Source organism: Neopelma chrysocephalum, unplaced genomic scaffold, assembly GCF_003984885.1.
Source record: "Neopelma chrysocephalum unplaced genomic scaffold, ASM398488v2 Primary Assembly neopelma1_22b, whole genome shotgun sequence".
Lineage (NCBI taxonomy): Eukaryota > Metazoa > Chordata > Aves > Passeriformes > Pipridae > Neopelma > Neopelma chrysocephalum.
In genome coordinates, this window is record NW_020897690.1 from 7,331,308 (window position 1) to 7,356,844 (window position 25,537).

At 39.0% G+C, this 25,537-nt stretch overlaps 1 protein-coding gene across 1 annotated transcript in view; it reads right to left on the minus strand.

Annotated features, from left to right (window-relative positions):
- TMEFF1 (transmembrane protein with EGF like and two follistatin like domains 1) overlaps positions 1-25,537 on the minus strand; it is a 118,098-nt gene that overhangs the window by 27,284 nt on the left and 65,277 nt on the right. Inside the window, exons 2-5 of the mRNA XM_027679340.1 lie at positions 21,453-21,562; positions 17,173-17,302; positions 11,235-11,261; positions 187-283 (exon numbers count right to left, since the gene is read on the minus strand). Of these exons, the coding sequence (XP_027535141.1) occupies positions 187-283; positions 11,235-11,261; positions 17,173-17,302; positions 21,453-21,562 (364 nt within the window). The remainder of the gene's footprint in view (positions 1-186; positions 284-11,234; positions 11,262-17,172; positions 17,303-21,452; positions 21,563-25,537) is intronic.

The following is a 25,537-nucleotide window of genomic DNA, read 5'->3' on the forward strand; positions in this document are numbered from 1 at the left end:
TGGTTTGTTCTTTACAGACGCATATCAAACACATTATTACTGGACAGCATTAAATCTTCAATTAGTAAGAGCAAACATAGTCAAGTACAAGTCAAGTACAAACAAGTCAAGATCACGTACTTTTTCTTTTCTTTTAACATTTTTCCCCTTTTGTTTAGTGATATTGTTAAAGAAAACATTACATACCCAACATTTTCTGCATCTTCATCACATTCAGCCCTATATTTGCAAACTCCACATTTTGAGTGTTTTCTCTGAACTTCTGTCCCAGATCCTTCATACTCTGAAAAAAAATACAGTGTTGTTAACAGAAAGCATGATTTTCAAATTAAGGTCTGATTTTGCTTACCTAAATCCATCTGCCTTCAAGAATACTGTCAACATGAAGCTATTGTATATTGAATCTATTAACCCTGGTGCTCCCCTTTTCAAAATCAGTGAATTGGAGGTTGGTAGAACTGTACCAGTGATAGAAAAGCATCCCTGAAAACACTAGTGCTTCATTGATTGGCTCTCCCTTTATTCTTATTTCAGTCATTTTTATTTATTCCCGCTCCACCAGACACATAACTGGCATTGACATATGTCCCAGTCACATTTACTCCTAATTGGCACTGATAATGTATAAATCCTGTCCTTTTTTATGTCCTTGAATATTAGGTACTGGGGATTTAAAGAGTATTTTCTCTAGCAGTCTTTAATTATAGATATCCTTATGCAAGGTTACTGCTTGCATTTTTCCCCTTTTTGATACCCAACTATGAGATTAGACAATGCTCATATGTCATATATGCTGTGGTGTATTTTACAGACTACTCTGCTTAGTTCTGCAGGAATAAAAGAAAAAAAAGTCATCTTAACGAGAAACTAGTAGAAAGGCTATGTATCCTAAAAAGTAAAATCAATATCTTGAATATTCTGATCTTAAAAACATTTACACCAATCTTACTGTTGACATGGACATCAAAACTCTTCACCAAGTAAAAGAGAAATAAATTATACTCTTACTGTTTCACTACCATTAGCCACTCCTATTTTTGATTTTTAACAAAATGATAAAGGAGAGCTGGATATCCGAAACAAAGGAAAAGAACTACTGAAATCTTCAGAGGGAGTTGAGAATCACTTAAAGTATCACAGTACTGTGGTGGTGCACGGCTCACTACACAAGGCTGTCGGATGGACAGAGATCAAAGTGATTCCTTTTCTCATAGCAGCTTTATGTGCTGTAGCAACAGTAAATCAAACACCACCAATGAAACAGCTGCATTTACATTCTTCAAATGTAAACAGGAAAAAGAAATCCACAACCGTCCTTCCTAATTTTCCCAGATTTTAGCTGAAAGGAATCTCTCCCTCCTACCTCTGGGACTGGGTTTCCATGAAAAACAGTGCAGGTGAGACTCCCAAATTGACTTCTGTCTAAAGCATGTTGTGCATTTTCCAGAGATTAATACATATCAAACTTTATTACAAAATTGCCACTGTAGAAATTCTATCACCACTCTTACGAATTTGCCATAGGGGTCATTTGCCTTTATCTTTACAAATGTACATCTCATTTTATTTCTCCTTCTTTCTAGATACCAAATTCCTATGCCCACATTTGGCATTTTAAAGTGTCCTTTAGTGTCAGATTTCATTTTTCCATACCAATAAATGATCACCTATGGTTTGAATAAATTAAACAAATGGCACTGCTCATGGCTTTCTTTTGTGGTATTTCCCCTTTTGCTGTTCTTATTACCCTTGGTGCCCTTTGCCAGTATGTTGACACCTTCTGGAGTTACAGGTACCAGAGCTGGACATATTGCTCCAGAAGAGTTGTCATCAAAGCCAAATACCATCTATGACATTCTTCAGTTTAAACATCCAACAATCATATCACTTTTTGACCATTTTTCTGCACTGACCATCACTGTTCACATTTACTTTACTATCCACCTTATTCCCCAATGAGTCTTTTTCAGGGTCAACAGTCTGTAGGACAGAGGCCAACATCAAGGAAAAATCACCTAGATCCTGGACTAGCTAGAGATAATTCTGTCCTCAGACATTAAAATCCCTCCTGCTTACGCATCCTGTTATCTCAGTGACCTGTTCCCTGTCATCCACACCAAATCAGTACTGACTCATTTTCTCCCAGGTCACCAGTGGAAGGGATCACAAGGCCAAGAACAGTCTCTAGAAACACACTCATTTTCTAATGATTTCTTAACATTTAACTATCTATGGATTTGCAGTATTTTTGCATGTTAGATGTGCTCTGCATGGATGTTGTGCTCTCTAGTTACTTAGATTTGTGGGAGATTAGAGATTGCACCTGGCTGAGAAAGTTTTGAGGTGGTACACTTACATAAAATGTTCTGTTGTACAAACAACTTTCTCGTAAAAATAAACTTTAGAAAAGGTAATTTTTTTCCATAAAGGTTTTCCATGAACTCATGGCAACTGCCATTAAATAATTTCCTCTCCCTTAATTTGGTACCCATTTGATTTTCCACTTTCTATTTCACTGCTGTGCTTCTGATAGGTGCCAGAATGAGAGGCTGATGCCCTCCAATCATCACATTTATCTTTTCTAAAAATAGTTGTATATTATTTATCATTATTATACTGAACAAAGGGAGACAAAAGAGTCATTAACAGCCCAGAGAATTCTTTATCACTGATTTTTAAAGCTTTCAGGTGCAAACCAGACAGATCTGCTTGTTACAGACTATGTCTTCAACAGTTGGTGCTTCTGCGGTACTGATAGCATGGAAAATATTTCATCATATCCTATATATACTATTTATACTATCTGACTTGACTACAAATGAAACCAGAATGTTTTACTGAGCACTTCCACTGCACTATCAGCATTTCAATTTTGTAATAGAGCAAAAGAAGTAGCACATACACACACATACACCCTTCCTCTTGAGCTTTAGTTCTTCTCCTTCTGAATGCTCCAAAATTATTTTTATTTTCAGAAACAGTAGCCCACAACTACTTATTCACTGTTTCTATATACTATTTGGTGTAAAATTCTCTCTCTCTTCTTTTCCCCCTCCCTAAAATTGCTTTCTCTACCTTTTAAAATTAGGTTTATTTTAAAAAAGTGGGGCCTTTTTTTTTTCCTTGATCAGAACTTGCTGGACCTATTGTATAGAATTATTTATCTCTATAGTAATTTGATTTTGTATAATAAATATGTGCAAATCAAGAACACCTGCACTTCAGGTACTAATAACTTACAGCCGTCAGGATTAGGTGTAATACAGACAAATGCGTAATGATGCCACATTTCCAACTTAGGTGATAGTCACCTACAATTTTCAGAAGTATTTTTCATTACTAGCTGCATTATGTTTCAGCAGTAGCAGCATTAGACACCGCATATAGTATAGGCTGGAGTTCTGTTGCGGTTTAGGAACGGTACTCCCCAATTCAGTGTCCCCACCAAGACTCTCAAAACCATTCGCCACTCTCTCGGTCCCTCACTTTCCCTTCCCCTTCCCCCCTGTGGCGGGATGGAGAAGAGAATTAGAGGCACAAAAGGTAAAGCTTGTGGGTTGAGAAAAGAACAATTTACTGGAAACAGCAATGAGATAAGAAAACAAACAGCAATAATAAAAGTGTACAAAAGAAAGACTGATTCACATGCCAAAATGCTCACCTAAGAGCCTGTGACCCGACTGCAGCCACATTGCCCTGACTGGAAAAGAACCCTTCCTTTTGGACGGGTTAAAATAAGTTAGCTTATTAATACTTGAGAGCATGTTTTTCTGGTGTAAATGCGTTCAAATAGGCAATGTATCCCTTGACAGACTGCCCCTCCCTTATCCTTTCTCCCCCACGTTTGATTGTTCCTACATAGGTTGTAGTCATTAATTTTAATATTCCAATGAATCAGATCTTCCCAACAGATTTCAGTAACAACAATTAGGTCAAAATATGCTCCCAAATGAGCAATTGAACCTCCTCTTGTTTATTATGCAAGCTTCTAATATTGATGAATAGATGATTACAGAATCTCTTCTCCTTGGTTTTGCTGGTATCTTAATACTGTTCTTTGACATCCTAATTTCATGTTGAGTGAAAGCTCATTTTCCCTCTCTTTCAGCTTCCTTACATGTTTCAGGGCAGCGCCTCATTAATGCTCTGTCCTTCAAAAGAAATGAGGCACAAGGATAGGATCAGTGACTCCCAGTTGTCTCTCTGAGCTGCTGTTCTCCCTAACACTTCTCAAGTCATTATTCCTCTGCAGAAGATAGCCAGCTGTACCTTATGAGCTGCAGGGTAGGAGCCTGTAAATGGACAGCAGCTCTAGAGGAATTGGATAGCAGTAAATTGCTTCCCTCAGCAACTCATTTGTGTGTTCCTACAATGGTAATATGGCTCGGTTTCTGCTGAGGGCTTTCAATCAGACTTGAAGCAAAAGCATCCGTCTGTGCCAAGGTGATGTTTGGTCTGCCCTAAGGCATGGCTTGGAAAGGGAGCTGTGCTGTATATCTGTATTTATCACTGTTCACAGTGAAGTCAGGGGAGCTTGTGGAGAGTTGCAACTCCTCAGTAGTCATGTGCAGATAGAATAAGGATTCCTTTGCCCGGGAAAGCCTCTCTGAAAATCAATTCCTATCTGATTTGGGAGTATAGTGGTTTTTGCTGTATCTCATGGGAGAAACTAATCTCAAAAATATTTTTGAAAAATGGGAAGGGCCACAAAAAATCTTCTTCTGCAACCCAAAGCACAAAAGAATCCCTATCTCATGATTAGACTGTGATTCCTTCAGTACAGCCAGCACTGGAAATTCCTCTCAAAATACCACAGTCCACAGAATCACACATTAAGGACTGCAATTCACTCAACAGTTCAGTGACTTATCCTACCTTCCATTAATTTTTAGGGCAACTTTAATGACATACTTAGTTAAAATGCAGATTGTTCCCATAATTTGAAACAAAGCTGCAAACTTGCTCTTTTGTCTTAAAGTATATATTTAAAGCAAGTGCGACAACTGCTCTTAGCTATCTCATGTTTCTAGAGCAAGCAATGTCTTGAATTTTCTTGACCACGCTGCTGGATCATACGTAGAAGCAATATTTGGCAATGTGGAAGGTCCTGCTCTCTTATCCAACCACACAGCTGCCTTAGTAGTAAAGCCTGGCTTGGTACAGCAGAGAGATCATTTCCCCATGCAATGTAGACCACACACTGCAGCTCTAAGTGTGCTCCAGTAAAGGCACCAGCCTTTGGAATTTGATTGTGCAAGAAGGGGCATTACAGGTTTAACACAAGGATGCCGGGTCTATTTATGACTGAGGTGCCTGAAGGAGGGGAGTTTGAAGTTTGATTGCCTAATTACAACCCAGCCAAGGTGATATGCTTGCCCAGTGGTTATAATAATGACAGCATGCACACTTATAAGCAAAGGATGCCAGGATGTGTGCTGTAGGACTCCCTACCAGCACTACCCTTGTCACGTGTTAGGTATTTTACACACCTGACAGCTATAACTTCTGGCTTGCTTCTGTGCATATGATATCATGGATAATGGTGGGAAAAGCTGGCATACTGTGAGACTGGATCAGCTTTCACACTGCTGAAACCTCCAGTTGGAGAACTCTAATAACCATTCACTCCAGTGCCCTGTTTCAAATGCAGCTAACTCCTTTTTCCCAACGGAAGACACAACAACTTCAGAGTAAGCACCAGGGAAATTACACATGAGTAGATGATGGTGGAAAAGAGAAAGGACAAGAAAGTCATCAGAAGCCAATGGAGGTGTCCCACAATTTCATGACCACGCTGAACACCTTTCTGTAGGTCCTATGCAGGCTGGATGAGATGAACCTGCTCTCATTTGCTACCTGTCATCCTGCACAAGAGGCAAGAGGAATCTGTCTTTATGTGCCCTTAGCTTTGGCATCCTTCTAAGCAAGCTCTAGCTTCCCTTGAAAATCCTGCTTAGAATAAGTTTCCACCAACAGAATGCCTAAATATTTAGGCCCTTTGCCTCTGCTTTTATGAACCTTTGTCGAAAATATAGTAATTCTTGCAAGTTTCATTTCAGTATTAATTTTATCTATGTTGAGAAGAATCTTGACAGAAATAAACAGGGCTATTTGAAGCTAAAGTGATACTCAATGACAAGTCACGTGATGGAATCTGCACTTAAATCTTTCTAAGTCTCACACCATTATAGAAACAGGTAAAACGCATGATGTTACCTCCTATCCAGGGTGTTAATCACCATTGAGTTTCTGCAGTCATATTAAAATACATTCAAACAAATCAGTAGGACTATTACAAATTAGAATAAGAAATATTCGAGGTTCTAAACTCTGTGTGTTTATTCCACCCTGACTGTGTGACAATTACTGGATAACTGTTGTCCCCAGTGAGGAAAGGAACAGATGGCAGCCTGGTAAAAAGCTCATACTGTATATCAATTTATTAATTACTAAATGCAATCTGCTAGACATTCATCACAAGATACTTCAGCTATTAAATTTCAGAGGGATTAGAAATTCAAAACAAATTATTTTAATAATAATTAACTTAGCTATATGTATTGCAAGCATGTTATTTTCTTAGCTTAAAAGCCTGAAATGATTGGGTGCCATCTGTCTAACTAACATTACATCTTTTTTAATATCAAAATGCATTTTGCTCAGGTGCACAGATAAACTCCGAACAAAAAGAATTAAAAATTAATGTTATGGGCACAGAAGGACACTTAGAAATCTCACCCTTGTTGGCTGATTAACAGAGCACACCCTGCCTCTTCTAAGACAGTAATTTGTTTCTGAGAAGCTGGCTTGAAAAGTCATTGCCATTTGTTAGCTCTTTTACGGTGCACGTAACAAATGCTGATGTTTTTCAACACATCCTGGCAAAGGCCTAACTATATCGCAAAGTCAACATGACAGCTGCAAGCTAGCAATCCACATTTTTATGTACATATGACAGCCTGAGGATCATTTTTTTGCCCCAATCTACAAGTTGTGGAAGTACATTCAGCAGGTCAAATAGTGTTGCAATTTATAACTGTCAGAGATGAACACAAATCTGAGCCTGTACCTTTTCCTTCACCAGTTTTGCCTCAAACTCTAACAAAACAGTATTTAAACAAAGTGGTTTAGTACCTAGTTTTATGACTGCATTCTTCAGAACAGAGGAATTACAGAATGATTCATAAGAGAATACAGAGAGGAGCTCACATCTTAAATGCAAATTTAATGCAAATCCCACTATCTTCAGCTGTGACCCCAGCTAAGCAACTCTTTTGGGTTGGAGTTCCCAGTCTGTGACATTGCTTTCTGTAGGGATGAAACCTAATGGTAGAATATTGAGGTTTTTGAAATTTCTCTGATTTTTGAATTAACAATCATATTCTCTTCTTCAAAGCAGCTTCAGGATATCCATTGCCACAAGTGACCAACTGCTTGGTTCATAACTGCAAGTTTTATGATGCTAATTGAAGGTTCAGACTTCTGAAATTAGCAAAATGAGTAATTTTATTACAATCTTTCATTAATATTGTGCTATCAGAGCACAGAAAATGGAAATAGTTTATTCAGAATGTCAGAGGGCAACTAGACAACTGTGTCACCCTTAAAAAATGTATTACTTCACCTCATTCAGGCATACTGAAACAATTCTTCCACTCTTAATTCTTTTCCTAAAATCTAGTATCTTCGTAACAGCAAACATGATTTGGGGAGAGCTGGAACCAGTAGTTCCATGGTCTTTAGCTTTTTTTTGTGGCACATGACAACTTCTAAGGAAAGATAACATCTAAACAGTCTTTGAGAAAGAGGACTTCCGTGGGTTTTTTAATTGGTTCTAAATATCCTTTCTAAGAAAGAAAAAAAACCCACCACCACCACCACCACCAACAACAACAAAAAAAGCACAAAAAACAAAAACAAAACAACAACAAAACAAAAACAAAAAACAAACAAACAAACAAAAAACATGAAAAGGAATGCATTCACCATCATACAGTTTGGGAGTAGGAGGGAAAATCTGCATCAAGTCAAGTTTCAGAATCATTAATGAGCTTGTTCTGCGTTTTGATAATGAAAAAGAACAGTGTGAACCAGTAGCACAAATCTTAGCTGCAACATGAGTCAAACAGCTAATTTCAGCAGTGGAGACTGTCACAGGCAGAGCTATACCAACTGAAGAGCACAACTCAGACACTTTCTTCATGTACTTTCCTTCAAAGTTAAAAATATATCAGCAAACTACATCTGCACAGCCATTGTAATGCTTCCTGAACAAGCAGTTGCACTTATCCATTCTGTGTGTGCAAGCATCACTGGTGCATACACAGTCACACTAACTGCATGTATAAGAAACACAGCAAACACTGATTCTGTGATTATCAGCAGGAAATGTAAATCCCAGGAAGAAAACAAATATCTAAGCTAGAATTTTGCTCACTTGCTGGCTCTCTCTCACTCTTTGCATATTTCCGCTTCCATTGAAGTTTCCTTCTGCTTCCAAGCAGTAGCTGTACCTAACCTACAGGGCGCAGAGTCTCTCCATGCAATTTGATTCCCATTTGTGCAACCTTATCGAAGAATATGATATTAAACATTCAGGCATGTGTGATTATTTTGTCTCAGCATATCCTGACTTCCTCCAAAAGAAAATGGGAAAGGCTGGGCCAGGAAGGAGTTGTACTGCAGTCAGTTCCACAGCTGGAAGGAGGGAGGCTGGACTGTGGAGTGCACGACTAAGCACATCTACCGTGCAGGTCATCCTCCACCTGGGATCCTATCCTTTATTCTTGTCTCCATTCCAAACAATGCTTCTTTAATAAGTTTCATCACTCTTCTAGAAGTTTGGTTAGTTCTAAATTCCCCTAACTTGGGATAGGTCTTTTAGGTTTTTAATGTTTCCTTGCAACACTTATACAGTTACTTGAATTATGGAACAAAACCAATTTCAGATACAAAAATACTGTGAGTACAAAAATATCCTTGAATTTTTGTCCAGAGCAGAGTTCAGTAACCAAACCAACAGCAAAACGTCCTTTGAAGGATTGTTTTCAGACACAGAAAATGCTAACTAACTGTTCTGCAGAAATATTACCCATCACCCAGTTTAGCGAGAAAGGTGCACAGGGACAAAAATAATTCAGTGTGTCACAAATAGCCTAGACGTATTTAAAGAAAAAAAAAGTGCCAAGTAGGATTTTCAATTTCTCATTTTTTATATTATTTCTTTAAATCTAAAATTAAGAACTAAACCCACCTGTTTTAATACTGAACAGAAGCAGGAATATTTCAGTTGGCCCAAAGGCACTCAGAAGAAACCCAAATAAATGAAGGGCTGATGTCACAAAACTGCTGGAGGACATAGTGGGTACATGGTTCCTTCTCTATGCAATACCCAGGCAATGCAGATACTCACCTGGGGCCAAGGGAACCAGATTCAATTCTTTCTGCCTGAAGTGAACTGAATCTACATATTCCATCTCCCAAGACAATGTACCAACCACTTCTGCAAGGTATTGAGGGACCACCAAATCTCCTAGGCTGATGCCATTCTCTTTTGCATAAATAATTCAAATTCACTGGCATGCTGAGTGCCAGCTAACAAAGACTTTCCATAGCATGCATCCTTCCTCCCCATCTCTTTGTTCCAGGCTCAATGAATATTTCAAGTGAGAACAAAAAGAACAGCAATGACAAAGAGACCCATTTGGGCCTCTGTTAAAAGGAGCTGGTGGACTTGGGTTCAGTCTCCTGCCCTAAATCAAGCAATGAGTATATTTGAACATGGACCTTTCACCTCTACAGAGAGCAGCTAACGAAACACAGCATGTTCTAGCCTACTTTTCTCCAAACTGCTCATAAAATTACCTAAAGAATCCCAACATCTGTCAGTCGGCTGCCAATCCCTTCCAGACCAACACAGTAACATTTACAAGGGACTTTAATGGGGATTTTGGTATGCAGTTGGTAAATACTGCAAAAAAAAAATCTCAACAGCATTCAAACTTTTCTAAAACTGTTCTAAAAATAAAAGTGAAACATGGACTAAATTACTGTCATCTGTCTCCTACAAGAATTGCATAGCAGTACTGAGGCAAGAAATGCTTTGCTTACAGGCAGCAGCTGTAGTAGAAAAACAGTCTGGGTAACAAAGACAGAAGAAGAAGTAATAAGAGCTGGGGAAAGAGCAATCTCAGGAAGAAGAGCATCAGAAAAAAGTCACCTGTGAAGGTATTGTTTGAGCAGAAAATTGTTCCTTCAGACATTGCCTCAAGAGAAAGCAAAGGTGAGAATGGTCATGTGCTAGCCACAGCCCCGGAATTTACTGACAGCATCTTATTAAAGGGGAGGGAAATGCTTCCCCTTCACTTCAATACAGGGAAAGAAAAGGGAGCTAGCTCCTGATTTTTGAGAAGTTAACTGTTATGTTCAGCTACTCAGTGATGCCACTGATGGTTTTCCACCAAAGGTACATTTTCATGTAGCTATACAAGATTTATAATATTTCAAAACTCAGTCCCAACAGTATGAAATGCAACATCTTCTTAGTACAAGCAAAGACTAAAAGGAAAACAGTTTGTCTGTGTCTCTATACATCTATATCTCACATTTTTCATTCTATACATATTATTTCTGGTAGTATCAAAGATAGAATTAAGATAAAATTTTATTATTATTTTTCTTAATCCTTGGAAAAAGATTAAGATGTGTTCAAAGATAGGAACACTTCTACTAGTACCAACTGTGCTACATCCCCTCTTCGAATATACAGCTTTGAACAGAAACCTGTAAAATATTTTATATAAGCAGATATCATAATGCAGTAATTATATATTTTAGGCAACAAGTTTGATGAAGGATAAAGTAATAACTAGATGTTTTAGACACTAAGGAAATGAATGCAAGGGAAAAAAAAGGGTGAGAAATTTTTTGTGAATGGACTCTTCCAGGAGAGAAATACAGGTGAAATAGGGAACTAAATACTTCACTGTATTGCTGGTAACAATGAAAAGTTACATAGATCAAATCTGAAAGAACGATATTGGTCAAATGCACACTATAGCCTATTCCCATTCAAATACTGTTCTGAGATGGTCCAATAAAACTGCAACATTAAAGCTTATTTTAGTTGTCATAATTTTTCCTTAATTCATACACCAGCTATGTATGTAAAACTGACACACATATAGTAAAAAAGGAGAGACCAAAAGCAAATTTTAGTGGAGTTTGATACTCACCTCCTTCTCCTGACCCAGAGCCATTATCTGAAAAAGAAACAGAGGGGGAGAAAAAAAGAGAAAGCAAATGAAAATATTGCTCCAGCAGCAGCTGTTTGTTCAGGAACTTGTCATAGTTAAACATTACACAGATGTTACATTTCATGAGCCAGCTGTAAAAACAAACATCCCACATAAAGTCTGGCATCCTTTAATACAGTTTGCCCATGCTCACGGTGCCCTAGTCTCTCTCTTCCCTGTCAAGACAATTTTACTCAAGGAACAGCATCATTCAATACTGAAATTAAATTGCTTTCTTAGCCTTTTTTCAACTGTTGAAGATTCAAATTTGTTAAACCCAAAAGCGATGAAGAGTACAAAGTCTGATTTTGGGAATTTTTATTTTATTTTACCCTGTGGCCCCAGAAGTGGTGCAAGGGGTAATGCATAAATAACCTGACTGCAGAAGTAGCTCCAGAAGAAAACTAGTTCTCAAAGATGACTTAAGTCACCTAATGACAAAATAACTCCTCTCAGCTGAGTCAATCACTTTGTATAAAATGCTTTAACGGCATGGTTATTTCACTGACATTTGACTGACTGGATTAGCATCTCATGAGTGACAGTTTTTGACTTGATCTCATTTGCATTAGCAGTTAAAGTGTCAGCAGGACTTGAGCTTCCTCACCACCCCAGGCCAACTAACTCTACTTCAGAGCACTATGGAGCTGGCTTGGGATTTTGTATGTGCATCCCACTGGGCAGGACTCTGCATAGTCTTCAGCTAGCACAGTAGTAAAGACAAGCCCTTAAACACATGTTCTGAGTCACAAACCTCCCTCAGCCTTTCTTGCTCAAAGGAGGAGGAGAGAGAGGATGCATGGCAACTACTGTCAGTGAATGTTCCCCACCCCCATTAGCTTAGCTTCTCTGGAAGATGAGGAGAGGAGAAGAGCATACACTCCGCTTATCACATACCTCTCTTTTCATGCCTGCTTTGGTGATGGAGAAAGCAGCTGAATTTATTTCCACAAACAGGAAAGAAGAGGGAGGCCAGACAGAGAGAGGAGTGGGGGGTTCTTACTTCCACACATTAGCTTGTTGTTCACATCAGAGGGAAGACCAAACCCTCCATTTGCTCAGTTCCCTCCTCCGCTTCTCTTTAAGGAGCTATATTTCTAAGAATAATTCCCTCTAGTGAGTGGATGAAACTGTGAAATTCCACGTTACTGGGTCATTTCGCACATTAAAAATAATCTCCTGTCACATGGGGTATCAGGAATAGAGATTTGTTTTTCTTTTGCCTAAATTGTCCTTTCTGTCCTCCTATACCACTATTCTGTGTCTAACAGACTGAGCTTATTACTTTACAGAAATTAACGCAAAAACCAAAAGGGTTCCTCTTACATTGATAGTAACCCACTTTACTGACAAAGCAGACAATCTCATATGAAATGTCATTGTTGAGTCACTGAGAAATATGCCTTATGATGTGGTATTGCTTCATTAAGAAATTTGAAGGAGTGTAATTTACTTATATGAGTTAAGTATATAGGCTTATTCGTAGTGGTGAAATGGCACCATAAGCTGTTTGGGGGCAGAGCAAACTGACGTACAAACATGAGCAAGTTCAACACGTAATTCATGTGAAAAACAAAGGTTAAAATGTCTCAAAGAAACCCAACTTGTTCCATGTTTTTATTTCCAGCTCTAACTGACTGCTTTCCCCTGTGTGTTTAGCCCTGAGGTGAGAAATACCACTCAGCCCAAGCATGAGGGGCTCTGGTTGTAGCTGTGTGGCAGGGAAGGTACCATCACACAGACAGTATGGGCTGTAACAAGAGATTCATGTAAATTATAGAGCTGATGCTCAGACTATCTGTCTCTATAGATCATGAAGCCCACTTGGTAGGACATCATAGCAACCAGATAGATCCATTCCCACTTTTCAGGGTTTTCAGATCACAAGAAACAAACAAACAAAAAGTGTCATCCTCTATAACACTGTATCAATTTTCAACTTTTCCCTGGGAGCTGTGCGAGGATTCTCGTCTCCAGGGTAACCATGCTAAACTAAGCGGGTGTTCCTGCTTTTTATTGAGCCTTGGCTAGATTTTTCCAAGCAGCTGCTGGTTAAAAGAGTAGCGCTTTTTTCAAGCTTGCTTGGACAAGCAATCCTGCTCTTTTCAGGCTCTTAATGAATTCAGGATTTCCAAAAGTTATCTCCATGTACCCAAGATCTACCAAGAAAGATCCTCACGTAAGTGAAGATGCTGAACACAAACAGCATTCCTCCAGCCACTTGTCAGTAACTAGAGAAGGAGTGACTGACCTCCACCTTTACTTTAGCCACCCTTTTCCAAATAGACTTATAAAAACTGAGATCAACCCTGCCAAGAAGGACTTGGGGGGTGCTGATCTGATTGTGGCCTTTCAGTACCTGAAGAGAGCCTACAAGAAAGGTAGAGAACGTCTTTTCACAAGGGCATGTAGTGAGAGAATAAGAGAAAATGCATTCAAACTAAAAAAGAATGTTTAGATTAGGTAGCAGGAAAAGAATCTTTACTGTGAGGGTGGTGAGGCACTGAAACAAACTGTTGTTGAAACAGTTGTGGATGTCCCATGCTTGGAAGTGTTAAAGGCCAAGCTGGATGGAGCTCTGAGCAACCTGCTCTAGTGAAAGGAGTCCCTACCCATGGCAGAGGGGTTGAAACTAGACGATCTTTAAGGTCCCTTTCAAACCAAACCAGATTCTATGATTCCATAATTCTATAAAAATATGCTTAAACACAAATGCGCAGGCTTCTGTTGCAAGCTGTTTTTATCCATGAAGGAGTTTCTGGACAAAATACAAAGAAGCACTTGAATCAGGCACAGCATCTGAATGCTGTAAGCACTAGGCTACAGTCAGAATCCCCTCTTTTTTTGTTCTTTCTGAACAGGAGCCATTTCTGTACTGTGGGTCTGCTTTGGTGCAGAGGCAGAAAAAACCACCCAAACCCAAAAGAGCCTCTCATTCAGGAGAGCGGCTTTCAACTCAAAGTAGTATGAAAATTGAATCCATTGAGGGCAACAGCTCTAAATTGCTAAAAACAAACAGGAGGGCAAAGAGTCCACTGACAAATTTTAAGTAAGCAGACCCTTCCATGAGCCACTCCTAAGAGAATAATTTCTTCAGTCTAACAGAGATGCGGTGTTTGTTTCTAGTTCTGCAAATAGCTTCCCCCCGCTCCTAATTTTTTTTAAAACTTAGAGAACCCAACACAAAGCAATGGACTGGGGGCTCCAAATATATGCAGTACACTGAGAATCTATAAGTACAATCAAGTACTACATCATTGTGTGGTTACATTTTCATGTGCATATAATATAAATCCGGCAGCAGTCAAAATCAATATTAGGACCTATATATGCAATCCCGACATTTCCGACATACATTCTCTTTCATTTCTCTAAACCATCATTTTTAATGTCAAAACTTGCATTTTGTTTATTCCTAAAGCACCTATAATTGATTCTTTTTCAAAACATTTCTTATTTTAGAATCTCAGAAACTCTGACAGCCCTCAGACAAAGGAAATAAATATATAAATATGCTGCTAAATCACCCATGCCCATAAAAATTTAAACAAAATATTACCTGCCAAGAAATAGAATAATGATTTAGTGACTAAATCACTCAGTATAGTCTGTTCCAGTCCTATAGCTTCAGAAGGTATCAATCCTTAGCAAATGGGAAGTATGAGATTCAGAAGTCTGATGTACTTTAAATATTAAATAGTTGCTACAACACTAAGGGGAAATTTCATCCTACTGTCTTGGGTGCACCCCTCCAGGATGAAACCTTACTTTGAAAAAACAAAACTCTGACAGGAAACCACTAAGTCTATACTTGCCTTCCAATGATGTCCTAGAACAAAGCATTTTCATAGCAAATTCAAAGGCACACAGTGAAAATTAATGGGGGTCTATAAAAGATTTTTTAATTTGGGTATTTGATTCTCCATAATACGTGTAATAGATCAAAAGCACAAATATATTGCCGTCTTGGTGACCTACAATCCAACGCAGGGCATGGAGAGGTTCCAGATGATGGCTTTTATCATCCAATATTCTCACACCACCCGAATCGCATCAGGCACTTGGGAAGCAGCAAGTACCATTCTAGTAGAGCTCTGCTGAAGCACTTAAAGTTGCACCAGTGCAAATGCAGTATGCAGCCTGAATTACATCCTCAGTTTCAGATATGTGTTCTCAGGACTTTCTGGACAGTTGTGTTTCAGCATGTTTCTTGATCTGTTACACTAAGTGCTAGAAATTTGGCGGTGTTTCCTGAATTTTATGTAGGACTTAAAGAAAAGGAGAGGAAGGTTAAAAAAAATTCCCATACCATCTGAGTAACTTAGTAATTAGGTGCCAGCAAGCTAAGGCTGAGAAGAATCAACTTTTCAACTTTTGAAATTTCTTTTTCTTAGCAGAGTAGAATGCATATAAAAACAAACACTTCTTGTTGTTCCTAAACATTACCCTAGAATTTTTTTTTAGTAAGAGAAAGAAACTTTCATGTTGTGTGTCTGTATCTTAAAATAATTTGGACATGAAATTAAAAAACACTATTTACTTATATATCCTCAGTTCAAACCTTTGTACTTCTTGGATGTTGTTATAGGAATGTGTGAGTGCTCTAAAACTGTACTGCACTTTTTTCCTACTTCTGAAGTATTTGGTGATAATTTACAGGTGGGAGATTGGGAAAGAAGGTACATTCAGTCATCTGCCTGAGGAATGCTGGAATTATGCTTCTGTGCTTGGCATAAAACACAGGTTTCCTTCACTATTAGGACCAACAACAGAGATTGTTTTGGGCCTTAGTAAACAAGAGCCAAACCTCAGTATGGGTCTGTGCAAAGGCATTAGAGCAGCTGGTGTGAAAAACAGTCAATCTGCATTTAAATGAGGTAACTGTGGGACTGGCAGCAGCAAGGACTTGGCCTAGGTACACTGCCCATGCATTTACCCTAATTTCCAGATAATATGCTGCAGCTACCAGTGAGTTCCAGGCTGATACCTCTAAATTGCCATTGATAATTAACCAACATAAAGCTAGCAAGGAGTGCACATCTGACCCACTGTCATGCTTTTGGCTGCTGTATAGACAGAACTTTATTTAGGTTAATCCAAGTAAGCATTGTGTATCCAAAGATGAGGGATGTCCTAAAACTTAATTCTGTGTGTGTGTTATTTATGTACCAAAGAATGCAGCTGTTGATGCTACCGAGTCATGAGAGAAAGCCAGCCATGTGTCTGGTCTCACCAGCTTTGAATCTGTCCAGAGGTTCAAAAGACCTCTGGTGGCTAAAGTTTCTGTGCCCAGGAGCATGTTGTAATACTCAAGACATTGAAAATCTGTCCTGTGTATTTTAAACATGTGGAAAATCTATGCTTTAAGTGCATAGAAAGACAAAAAAGGCCAGTCCATTAGAAATGTGAAGTAGCATGATTTTGTGAGTTATGCATATTTTCAATGACCCAAAGTCAAAGATGATGCCTTGGATACAGGTAGAGTGGCAGTCAGGATGATCAGTGTCACTTGTTGGATGTCACACTAATTCTGTATAGCCAAAAAAATAAAAGTCCTAAATAAATTACTAATCTAAAGTCTGCTCCAAATTTGTTGAAAGCCTTTTGATGAATATCAACACTCCTTTATAAACACCACAGAAGCATTCACAATCTATTTTCCCAGATAAAGTATTTCAACTTTTAATGTTTATTTATTAATCTGTTAGCATATCAGAAGATGTATCAGATTTCTTCTCCATAAAAATATTCCATTGCTAAAGCGGACATGGGGTTTCCACATTATTGCATTCTGTGAAAAGCATAAAAATTATAATTGCTGGAATTAAGGGCAAAACTAACACCATTCATTAGCGACACAAAGTGATGTTTTACATACCAGAATAACAGGGTCCTCTTGATACCACTGTTATCTCTTTCTGATGCTTGCAAGCAGCTCTCCTGAGGAAGCATTCATTCTGGTAAGTGTCTCCATTTGATCCACAAACTGGAATATAGTTTGTGTGACACTGAAAAAGAAATTATAAAGTAACTCAGTCATACAAAAATCATATGATTAATCTCAACTGCATATTAATATGCAGGAAGACAGTTGTGTTACTAGCACTAACTTATAACCTTTTTCACTAAAGGACGATTTGAAATATATTAGCTTTACAGTATCACTATATGTATTCCTCTTGGATCACTGAAATAATAGTCCAACTCCATATGGACTGAACACAGGAATTCAGTAGGAAAGATTAAAAGAACAAAATAACTATAGTGGGATTTTGTAATGGTTAGAGGGAATATGTCAAGCATCTAGAATTATTTGAAGGATAAACACTGAGGAAGGAGAAAACTTCTTCAAGATAATACAAGAAAGTATGACTAGGCACAGGCGGATGAAACGGAACAGAGGAAAATTTAAGAAGAACAGTGCTTAAGGGCAGATTTGCTGACCTGTTTGGTCAGAACAGTTTTACAAAGAAGGTGGAAAATAATCTTACGAAGGAGGTGGAAAACAATCACCATTCTCATTAAATTCATGAACATCATGGGTCTTTTACTTTGTCAACAACTATAATAATGCTTTTGTATTACTATGCTGAAAAATTTTAAGCTTAAAGTTAGTAGCATTTTATACATTTAATAAAAAGAAAGGTAGAAAGGAAAAATTATCATTCCGAATAGCTTTTGCAGAAGCTGCCTGTATTTTGCCATTTTCTTTCATTCTAAGAAAGATGTATTAGAAACCCCTTGTACGTATACTGTGCATTAAAATGCTGGGACCACCAATCTGCCTAATATCTGAGACTGCTGCATAGCTTCCTGCTGAACTGGAGATCTGAACCCTGCTCCATTGTGTGGACAAGGAGACATTGTTTGGGCGTGCAGTGGTAACTGATGTCAGACACGCTTTGCATCTTCAAAACCCCAAGGCAAAAAGAACCCAACCAATCCTTTGTCATCCTGCCATAGATGACCAACTGAGAATGAACTAAGCAGGTACGGACAGAAATAAATCATGCTGTCAGCTCTGAAAGTTATTTCTAACAGTTTTGTAATACTTTCCCATAGTGAGTAGCTCTCAGACATCCAACCACAGAGCTCAGTCCTGTCACATCTCATATTGAACAGTCATTTCTAGGGAACAGTTAATGGATGACTCCCAAGGGAGACAATATCATCCAACAGATAATTCTCTGCTCAATCTTAAAGTAGCTGCGTGATGTTTTGAAGTTACAGGTTTCTGTCCTGAGGATAGAAAATGAAAGACAAAGTGATTCCTTTTTTACAATTTGGTAAACCTGTAGCAATTCGGTACTGTATGGACAAGAGTTCTCATGCAAATGTCCTTTAGATTAGAGTTCTTTTCTTGTGAGGAAATCCTCTAATACCTCAAACGATCAAAACGGAGAGCACCTTTTCATGGACAGGATGTGCTTTGTACAGTGGGCCACGGGAAAATCCATCCAGGCTCCATCCAATGCTGTGAGATTACTGAGTTTACAGCATCTGCATGGGTTGTAAGGTTTATATTCCTTTTCCTATTCTGTCTTATCAAAGCGGCGATGTTATAAAACTGTTCATTGTCAAGTCTTTGTTACTGAGATTGAAAAAGAGTCCCATGATGTCTCTCTCACCTCACCTCCCTCACCAGTTCATAACACACTCACTAGGTGTTGATCAGTTTTTCTTTCAGGTTTTGTAAAAGTCATCCAAAATATGGCAAAAGACCTTCCCAGAAGTTTGGTGAACACATGATAACTCCCCTTTATTTACAGTGGGGGGAGATAACAGTATCTTGCTTTCTGACTTGGCAAAAATGAGAAAGCCTACAATATTTTCAGAGAGGTTGCAGCCTGCACAGCTCTTGCTGCCATGACATTATAGCTGTTTGAATGACAACGCTGAAATTTGCCAGCCAGTCATTACCAAACGGGTTCCTAGGAGTTAAAAATATGACTTCTTGAAGTTTCAGAAGACTAAACAGTTCAGAAATGCTGCAAGGCCAGGAACGCTGGCAGATAAAGAGGAAGGAGTGGTAATGCCTGGAAAGCAACCAAAACCTCTATGCATTTTCCTCAATCTGAGGGAAGTTTGTTCCAGCCTTGGCCCTAGTTCAGGGACGGCTGTGCATAGCTGTGCCCTTCTGCTCCCCAAGATGCACCTCTGTTGGACAGCCAGGGCTGCAATCTCACATCTGGTGGCATTTCCCCTCCATCAGGAACACCCTCACCTGACCAGAACCTGGACTCCCGACCAACATAATTATACAATTACATTTTTCTAAAAACTGCAGTTTTAAGAGCATAAGTAATGCCTTGCTGTATCAGAACAGTGGCACATTTATCCACATGCAGTGGATGTGATATTCCAGCTGTGAGGAATAGGAAACGCACTTCGGGAAGAACAGGCTAACATTCCCACCTCTTCCTTTCAGTGACTCTTCAGCTGAACCACTGTACACCAATGAGTCTATTTCCTTTTCAAAATCTTGCAAGGTCAGAAAAAAACCAGTTAGCTCTCAGATAGTCTTGCGTGTGAAGAACCCAACAGTTTGGGCTGAATGTTTGCTGCCTGGGATATTTTGGTGCTGCTAATAAGACAAATAATTAAAGTTGAGAGTTACACGAAGATTTCAAACTGTTGTGCCTGAAAAACAGAATACCTTCTCCTCATCCTTAGACTTCTTTCCTTAGAGTATGGGATCGTTTTTTCAAGAAGTACAAGAAAACTTGCAAGTAGCTTAAAAACAATACTGGTTTTTAAAATGGGCTTTTCAAGACATAGTATCAGCTTATCACACCGGCTAGTTCTTTTTTTAAATCTTCATGACCTGGATATTAGGAAGCCACAAGATTTACTGCCTACAGAAAATAAATTAAACCTTTGCTTAGCCTAGGGTTGTATTTCTTTTCCTTTTTCTTTTTTCTTAATCACTGCTGAGCTTTGATTTTAGTATTTTTTGTAAATAAGTTAGACATAGTGAAGGTTGATGAGAAAACCTATTCTCCTAAGAATTTTTTCTTTCTAAAAAAAGACAGTTGGATCCCATTGTTCTTATGGAACAATGCCCCCAGCATAGGTGAACAGCACCACATCAAAAGCCAGCTCTGAAACACTGGAACCCCAAAACAGCATAAGATCACGTACACATTGTTGCTATTCTGGTTCTCCTTGATTTATTATTTATTGGAAACAGAACACACAATTATTTTTAAAACACTGAAAGACAGTCCACGCCAGGGTTGGCTGATAACAGTGCCAGCTCTTCCAGTTTTACTGTAAGTCTCATACATAATATTTGATACATTTGTCCTGGCTATAAAGTGTAAAGCGAAAGAACTGCTGTGTTGTTTCTTCCCTAAAAAAAAGTTGGGAACAGGAAGGAAGGAAGGACTGCCATGATAGTTCTAAAAACTGTAAACTAAAGGCTAAAAAACTGACAAAGCAAATAGAACTTTTATTTATTACTTTTTAAAAATTCAAATGACATTTTTATCAACATTCAATACTTCTTTTTCCCTGAGTGGGACTAACTCACTGTTCTAATTCATAAATTTTATGATCACTGGTGATCTTGTTATTATTTGATTTTCTAAATGCCTTAAGATCTTTCAGGGTCTTATGTGCCACATTTAGCCACCAGCAGAATATGGAAGAATCCTCCTAATACTGGGTATTAGAGAAACAATTCGTAATAATATGGCTTTTAACTTATAAAGCTTCATCTGATGTGTGTGACAACTCTGGGGCGCCCTGCTCCAAGCCACCTCCCTTACCACCTCGGGTCTTGGGGCAGGATGAGTCAAGGTGGGGAGGCAGGGAGCAAGTGACACCTGGCACTCCCCACCTCTGCTCATGCTGGTTGCGGGGCCATGGGTGCCTGGCAGGTGATGGCCCTCTATTCTTCCCCACCTTGGTTTCTGTCACCGGCTGACTCACCAAAATTGTGCGGGGAACTAACGTGAAGGAAGCTACACTCTCCACTTGCTCCCTGAGCACACCCTGGTGAAATACAGTCACAAACCATCCCAATCGGTGCCACTGAAAAAGGACTCCATAACCCTGTTGCTGAGGGAAATGTTTAAAGCAGTGATTCTACAAATACTTCAGTACGCCTCAAAAATTTGTCAGAAATGGCAAAACAAAAAGGTGAGCGGCCCTTACCTGGAACTGACACGCACATTTCACACCATCGCCCTCTTCCTTGCACACTCCTCCATATTTACATGATGATTCATCACACACTCTTATGTCGGATTCCCTTACATTTAACTCTGCAAAAAAATTAGAAAAAGGAGACAGAAAATAAATTGTAAGATGAAGGATTTTGAGGACTGCCTTGTCCTTAAATCTTCTGAGCCCCCTGCTGCCTTACCTCCTATAGAAATTAAAGGGAAAAAGCCAGGGCTGTTCCCTGGGCTGAATCAGCTCTGTGCTGCCCCTGGGCTCCTCCCCAGGGGCAGGTTCTGCTCCCCAGTGGCAGCTTTGTCTGGTTAGCACAGTAGCTGTGGCTAAATGCTGTTTACCAATCAATCAGATACAGAGCAAGCATATGCTTATATTGCCCAAATTCCCTTCCATGTCTCCCGTGACAGGGATGCCCCAGTACAAAACCCTCTCCACAGAAGCTGAGTCTAACAGGAGCCTTTATACAAGTTATAGCCCATGTTTCTCACCCACTACTTCTTTTTGCTTTACTCTCCACAAAGGTCCTGAGGAAGAAAAACTAAACCATCAGAATTTCTCTGCCTGGTTTTCCAGTCTCTGCAAGAGCCACACTGTTATCCTTCAGACTAAAAATAAACCAAAGTGTGTTTAAACTATTATAATTTGCTTGCACTGTAGGAGCCAGAGTAATGAACCAGAGATCTGTGTCTTAGCTGCTGCATAAAAATATGGAGCACAAATGCAGTTCCTGTCTCCATAACCTTGCAGCAGAGGCACAGCTGGTAAGAGGGAAACCAAGGGGCTATACATACCAACTGCACGGGCTCAAGCTCCAGTCTAAAGGTTGCCCAAATGGCTTCAAGCTTTTCTGGGCATCACAGTCCAAGGCTAGATTTAAAGCACAATAAATATATTCTTTTAAAATAAGTATTTGATTTTAACTATATATAGGAGAGAGAACAAAAGAAGGTACCAGTAGGATAATGGAAGTGGTCAGTGTTATCCTAAATGTGACCTCGTCAGGCTGCATGGGAACAGTGCTGGTACTATCAGTTCCAATGAAAAGGTGAAAATTACACCAAGGGCTCTAGAAAAAAACCCTGCTACTGTTAAATGTGCAGTGATATCCAAGGATATCATTCAAAGATGTCTGTGCTACGGCTCAAGTCAGAAACCTTCAAGACTCTATAGCAAGTATGATCCACTAAAGTGATTCATTGACAGTGGTGTGATTTAAAATAATGACTGTGACTTTTAATAAGCAAGCCCTATCCAGAAAACTGGCTTAAAGAAAGAGCTGAACACCAGCCATTCAGAAATGGGGAAAGGTAGGTCAAAAGCAGAAGAAAATAATCCTCGCTGCCACTTAGAGTCTTAAACTGGCAATCACCCTCCTCCTCAGAGCAGTGTCAGCACTTTGGTATGACAGTGACAGACACCCTGGAAAACTGCTCCTATGTCTTTATGCAACATTATACACCCACACATATAGTCTAAATAAATACATAAATAAACAATAATTACTGTAATAAATTTAACCATATGGCATATGCTTCTATATTTAATATAGCATTATTATGTTTTTTTTTCATAGCACTGAAGTTACAGGATTACAGCTCAATGCAAAGTCCAGTTATAATCCACATATTTTTTTTCAACTGTGAGAATAAACTGAAAAACCTATCAATTCTTTTTCCCCAATAGGTCCATCATTCCTAAAGGCATAAATGAGGAGGGCAATGTGTGTAACACTGGGCAGATAGGTAACCTGGTTGCCATCACAACCCTGTGTGTGTGATCTCTAATGTTATTCTTAATGTCATCGTTTATCAAGCATGACTGCTGCGTTGTAGGCACCAAGCTAATGTGATAGAACATCGCAGCTTTTCAATTTAATGAGTTCATAACTCGCTCCTGAAGGAAATGTGTCTTTCTTTCTCCTCATGAAGATCTGTTCCACAAAGATGAACAAACTAGCAAAATTAATTAAGGGGAAACGATTGTCATATCTGAAAGGGTCTACCTTTAGGTGATATCACATTTGAGAAAATGCAACTATAAAAAGGAGTAACCATATAGACAAATTAGAGCATGAGTAGCTTTCACAATTCTGTTTTTATCAGGTCAGGAAAATAATGAGATGCTGATCCCCACTTCTCAACTCTCAGTGGAGATCGCTGGACTCAGTGCTTTGCAACATCCTACCCGGTACCCCCAATCAGCAGAAGAAACCCCTTGGCAGCTCAGCTCCTGCTTGAATTCCTGAGGGTCTACAGAATGTCCAACTGCCTAAGCAATGTAGTGCAGACTTCTCCTAAATATCAGTGTCCCCTGGTGTGGAGAGGGCACACAAACACCCAGGAAGGGGCCTCTTCACCACAGTGGTAGGAAAGGGACCTCACTTTTCTGCAAAGGAGGGGAAGGACGTAGTGGGGTCAGAAGGAGACCCCAGCTAGCAGTTCAGCATCAAGGCTGAACCAGAGATGAACTTGATCCTAACTTAGCTACTGCTATGACTTCAAAAGCCAATGAGAAAGGTAAAGATTTCAGAGCAAAACTATAAGACAGGATGTGAAAATGAGGGTGGAAAATAAGCCTTTGTGAACCTATCTCACCCCAAGAAACCAAGGCTTTTGGTTGTTTTTTTTTTTAATTCCACAGGAGGAATGAAGATGACAGAAAGCACACTCTTTTAATGGTTACTTCATTTTAGGAGTGGATTGTTTTTCTTTCCACATAAATCACAAATACTGATTAAAAGCTTTATGGCATGAAATGAATGCTGTTTAGGAAAGGTCATACAGAGACCTGGATCCAGCATGATTTTCCAAAGTTGTACAAAAGACAAGATACCCTGGTGACTGGCACTTGAACATGACAGATGAACTTTATTCTATCACAGGATGTCATCTAATCCCTTATTCTATTCAATGGCAAACTCCAGTAGCAGCAAAATCAAGCCTCCAACATGTGCACAATTGCATCTGATGAAATCACAAGCACTGGGAAGTGTGGTGGCCATAATGACTTCCACATACAAAAATGAATAGATGTGGATGGATGCTAATAGAGTGAAGAGGAACTGCAGATGTCTTGAATGTCTGAAATATGCTCTCTTTTCAGTGGATTCCCCACAGACAGAGAATTAAAGCGGAGTCTCTGAAATTATTTCCAGAAGAACGGAATCATTATCATCGTATGTGAGAACAAATCTATGAGAGGAGAAAGAACATGTAGCAAATGTTAGGGTAATTTCTTACATGTTTCTTTAATGCCTATCACAACTCATTTCCTAGACTTTTAGCAGATATAAATAAGAGAAAGTCTCAGTGTGATTCATTATGCACAGTGAGAATATGGTAGGTAGTAACCCATCAATTCTCAAGGGAAAATATAATTAGCGCAATTAAATCAGGCTTCCAAATTTATGATAAAATTAATGTCCAAAGAGCTGAAATGAAGTATTAAAAATGATTTGCTAGTATCTGTTCAGCCAATACACTTCCTGGTCGTGCAATGACTGAATGGCACAAATCAGCCTGCAAAATCCACAGCAAGGTCTTTCAGGTTTGGGGTTTTTTCTCTTTTGAATAGAATTCATCTCGTGATAATTTGATACATCATTAAAAATGAGGAAAGGCTTCTCTATTTTGACTCCTTTCAGAGAATTTGAAATACAGCTCGATACAAGTAGCTGAAGATTGGCTTTTTCCCTGTGACCTCAAAGTGCATTGCTCTGAGGCTCTTGTTATAAGCTAAATTACATGTGTCAAAATCATGAACCTGAAGATGAAATCAAATTTGTAGCTTTAAGTATATCAAACATGTTGCTTCCATCTGGATACCTTGAGAATAAAGTAAAATCTAAGATGGACATATGTGTTAACTTTGTTTTTCAAAACTCATGTTTCTCCTGTGGCTGGCAATAGTACATAGTAATGAGGAATGGATACAAGGAACCAATAAATACCTTTCCCACATGAAAGTGCGCATGTGGGTTTAGTAAGAGTGCTCCCAGCTTTGTCCCTTTTGAATATTGCAGCTGTGCCTGAGAAAAAAATCTGCATGCCTGCCTGCCTGTC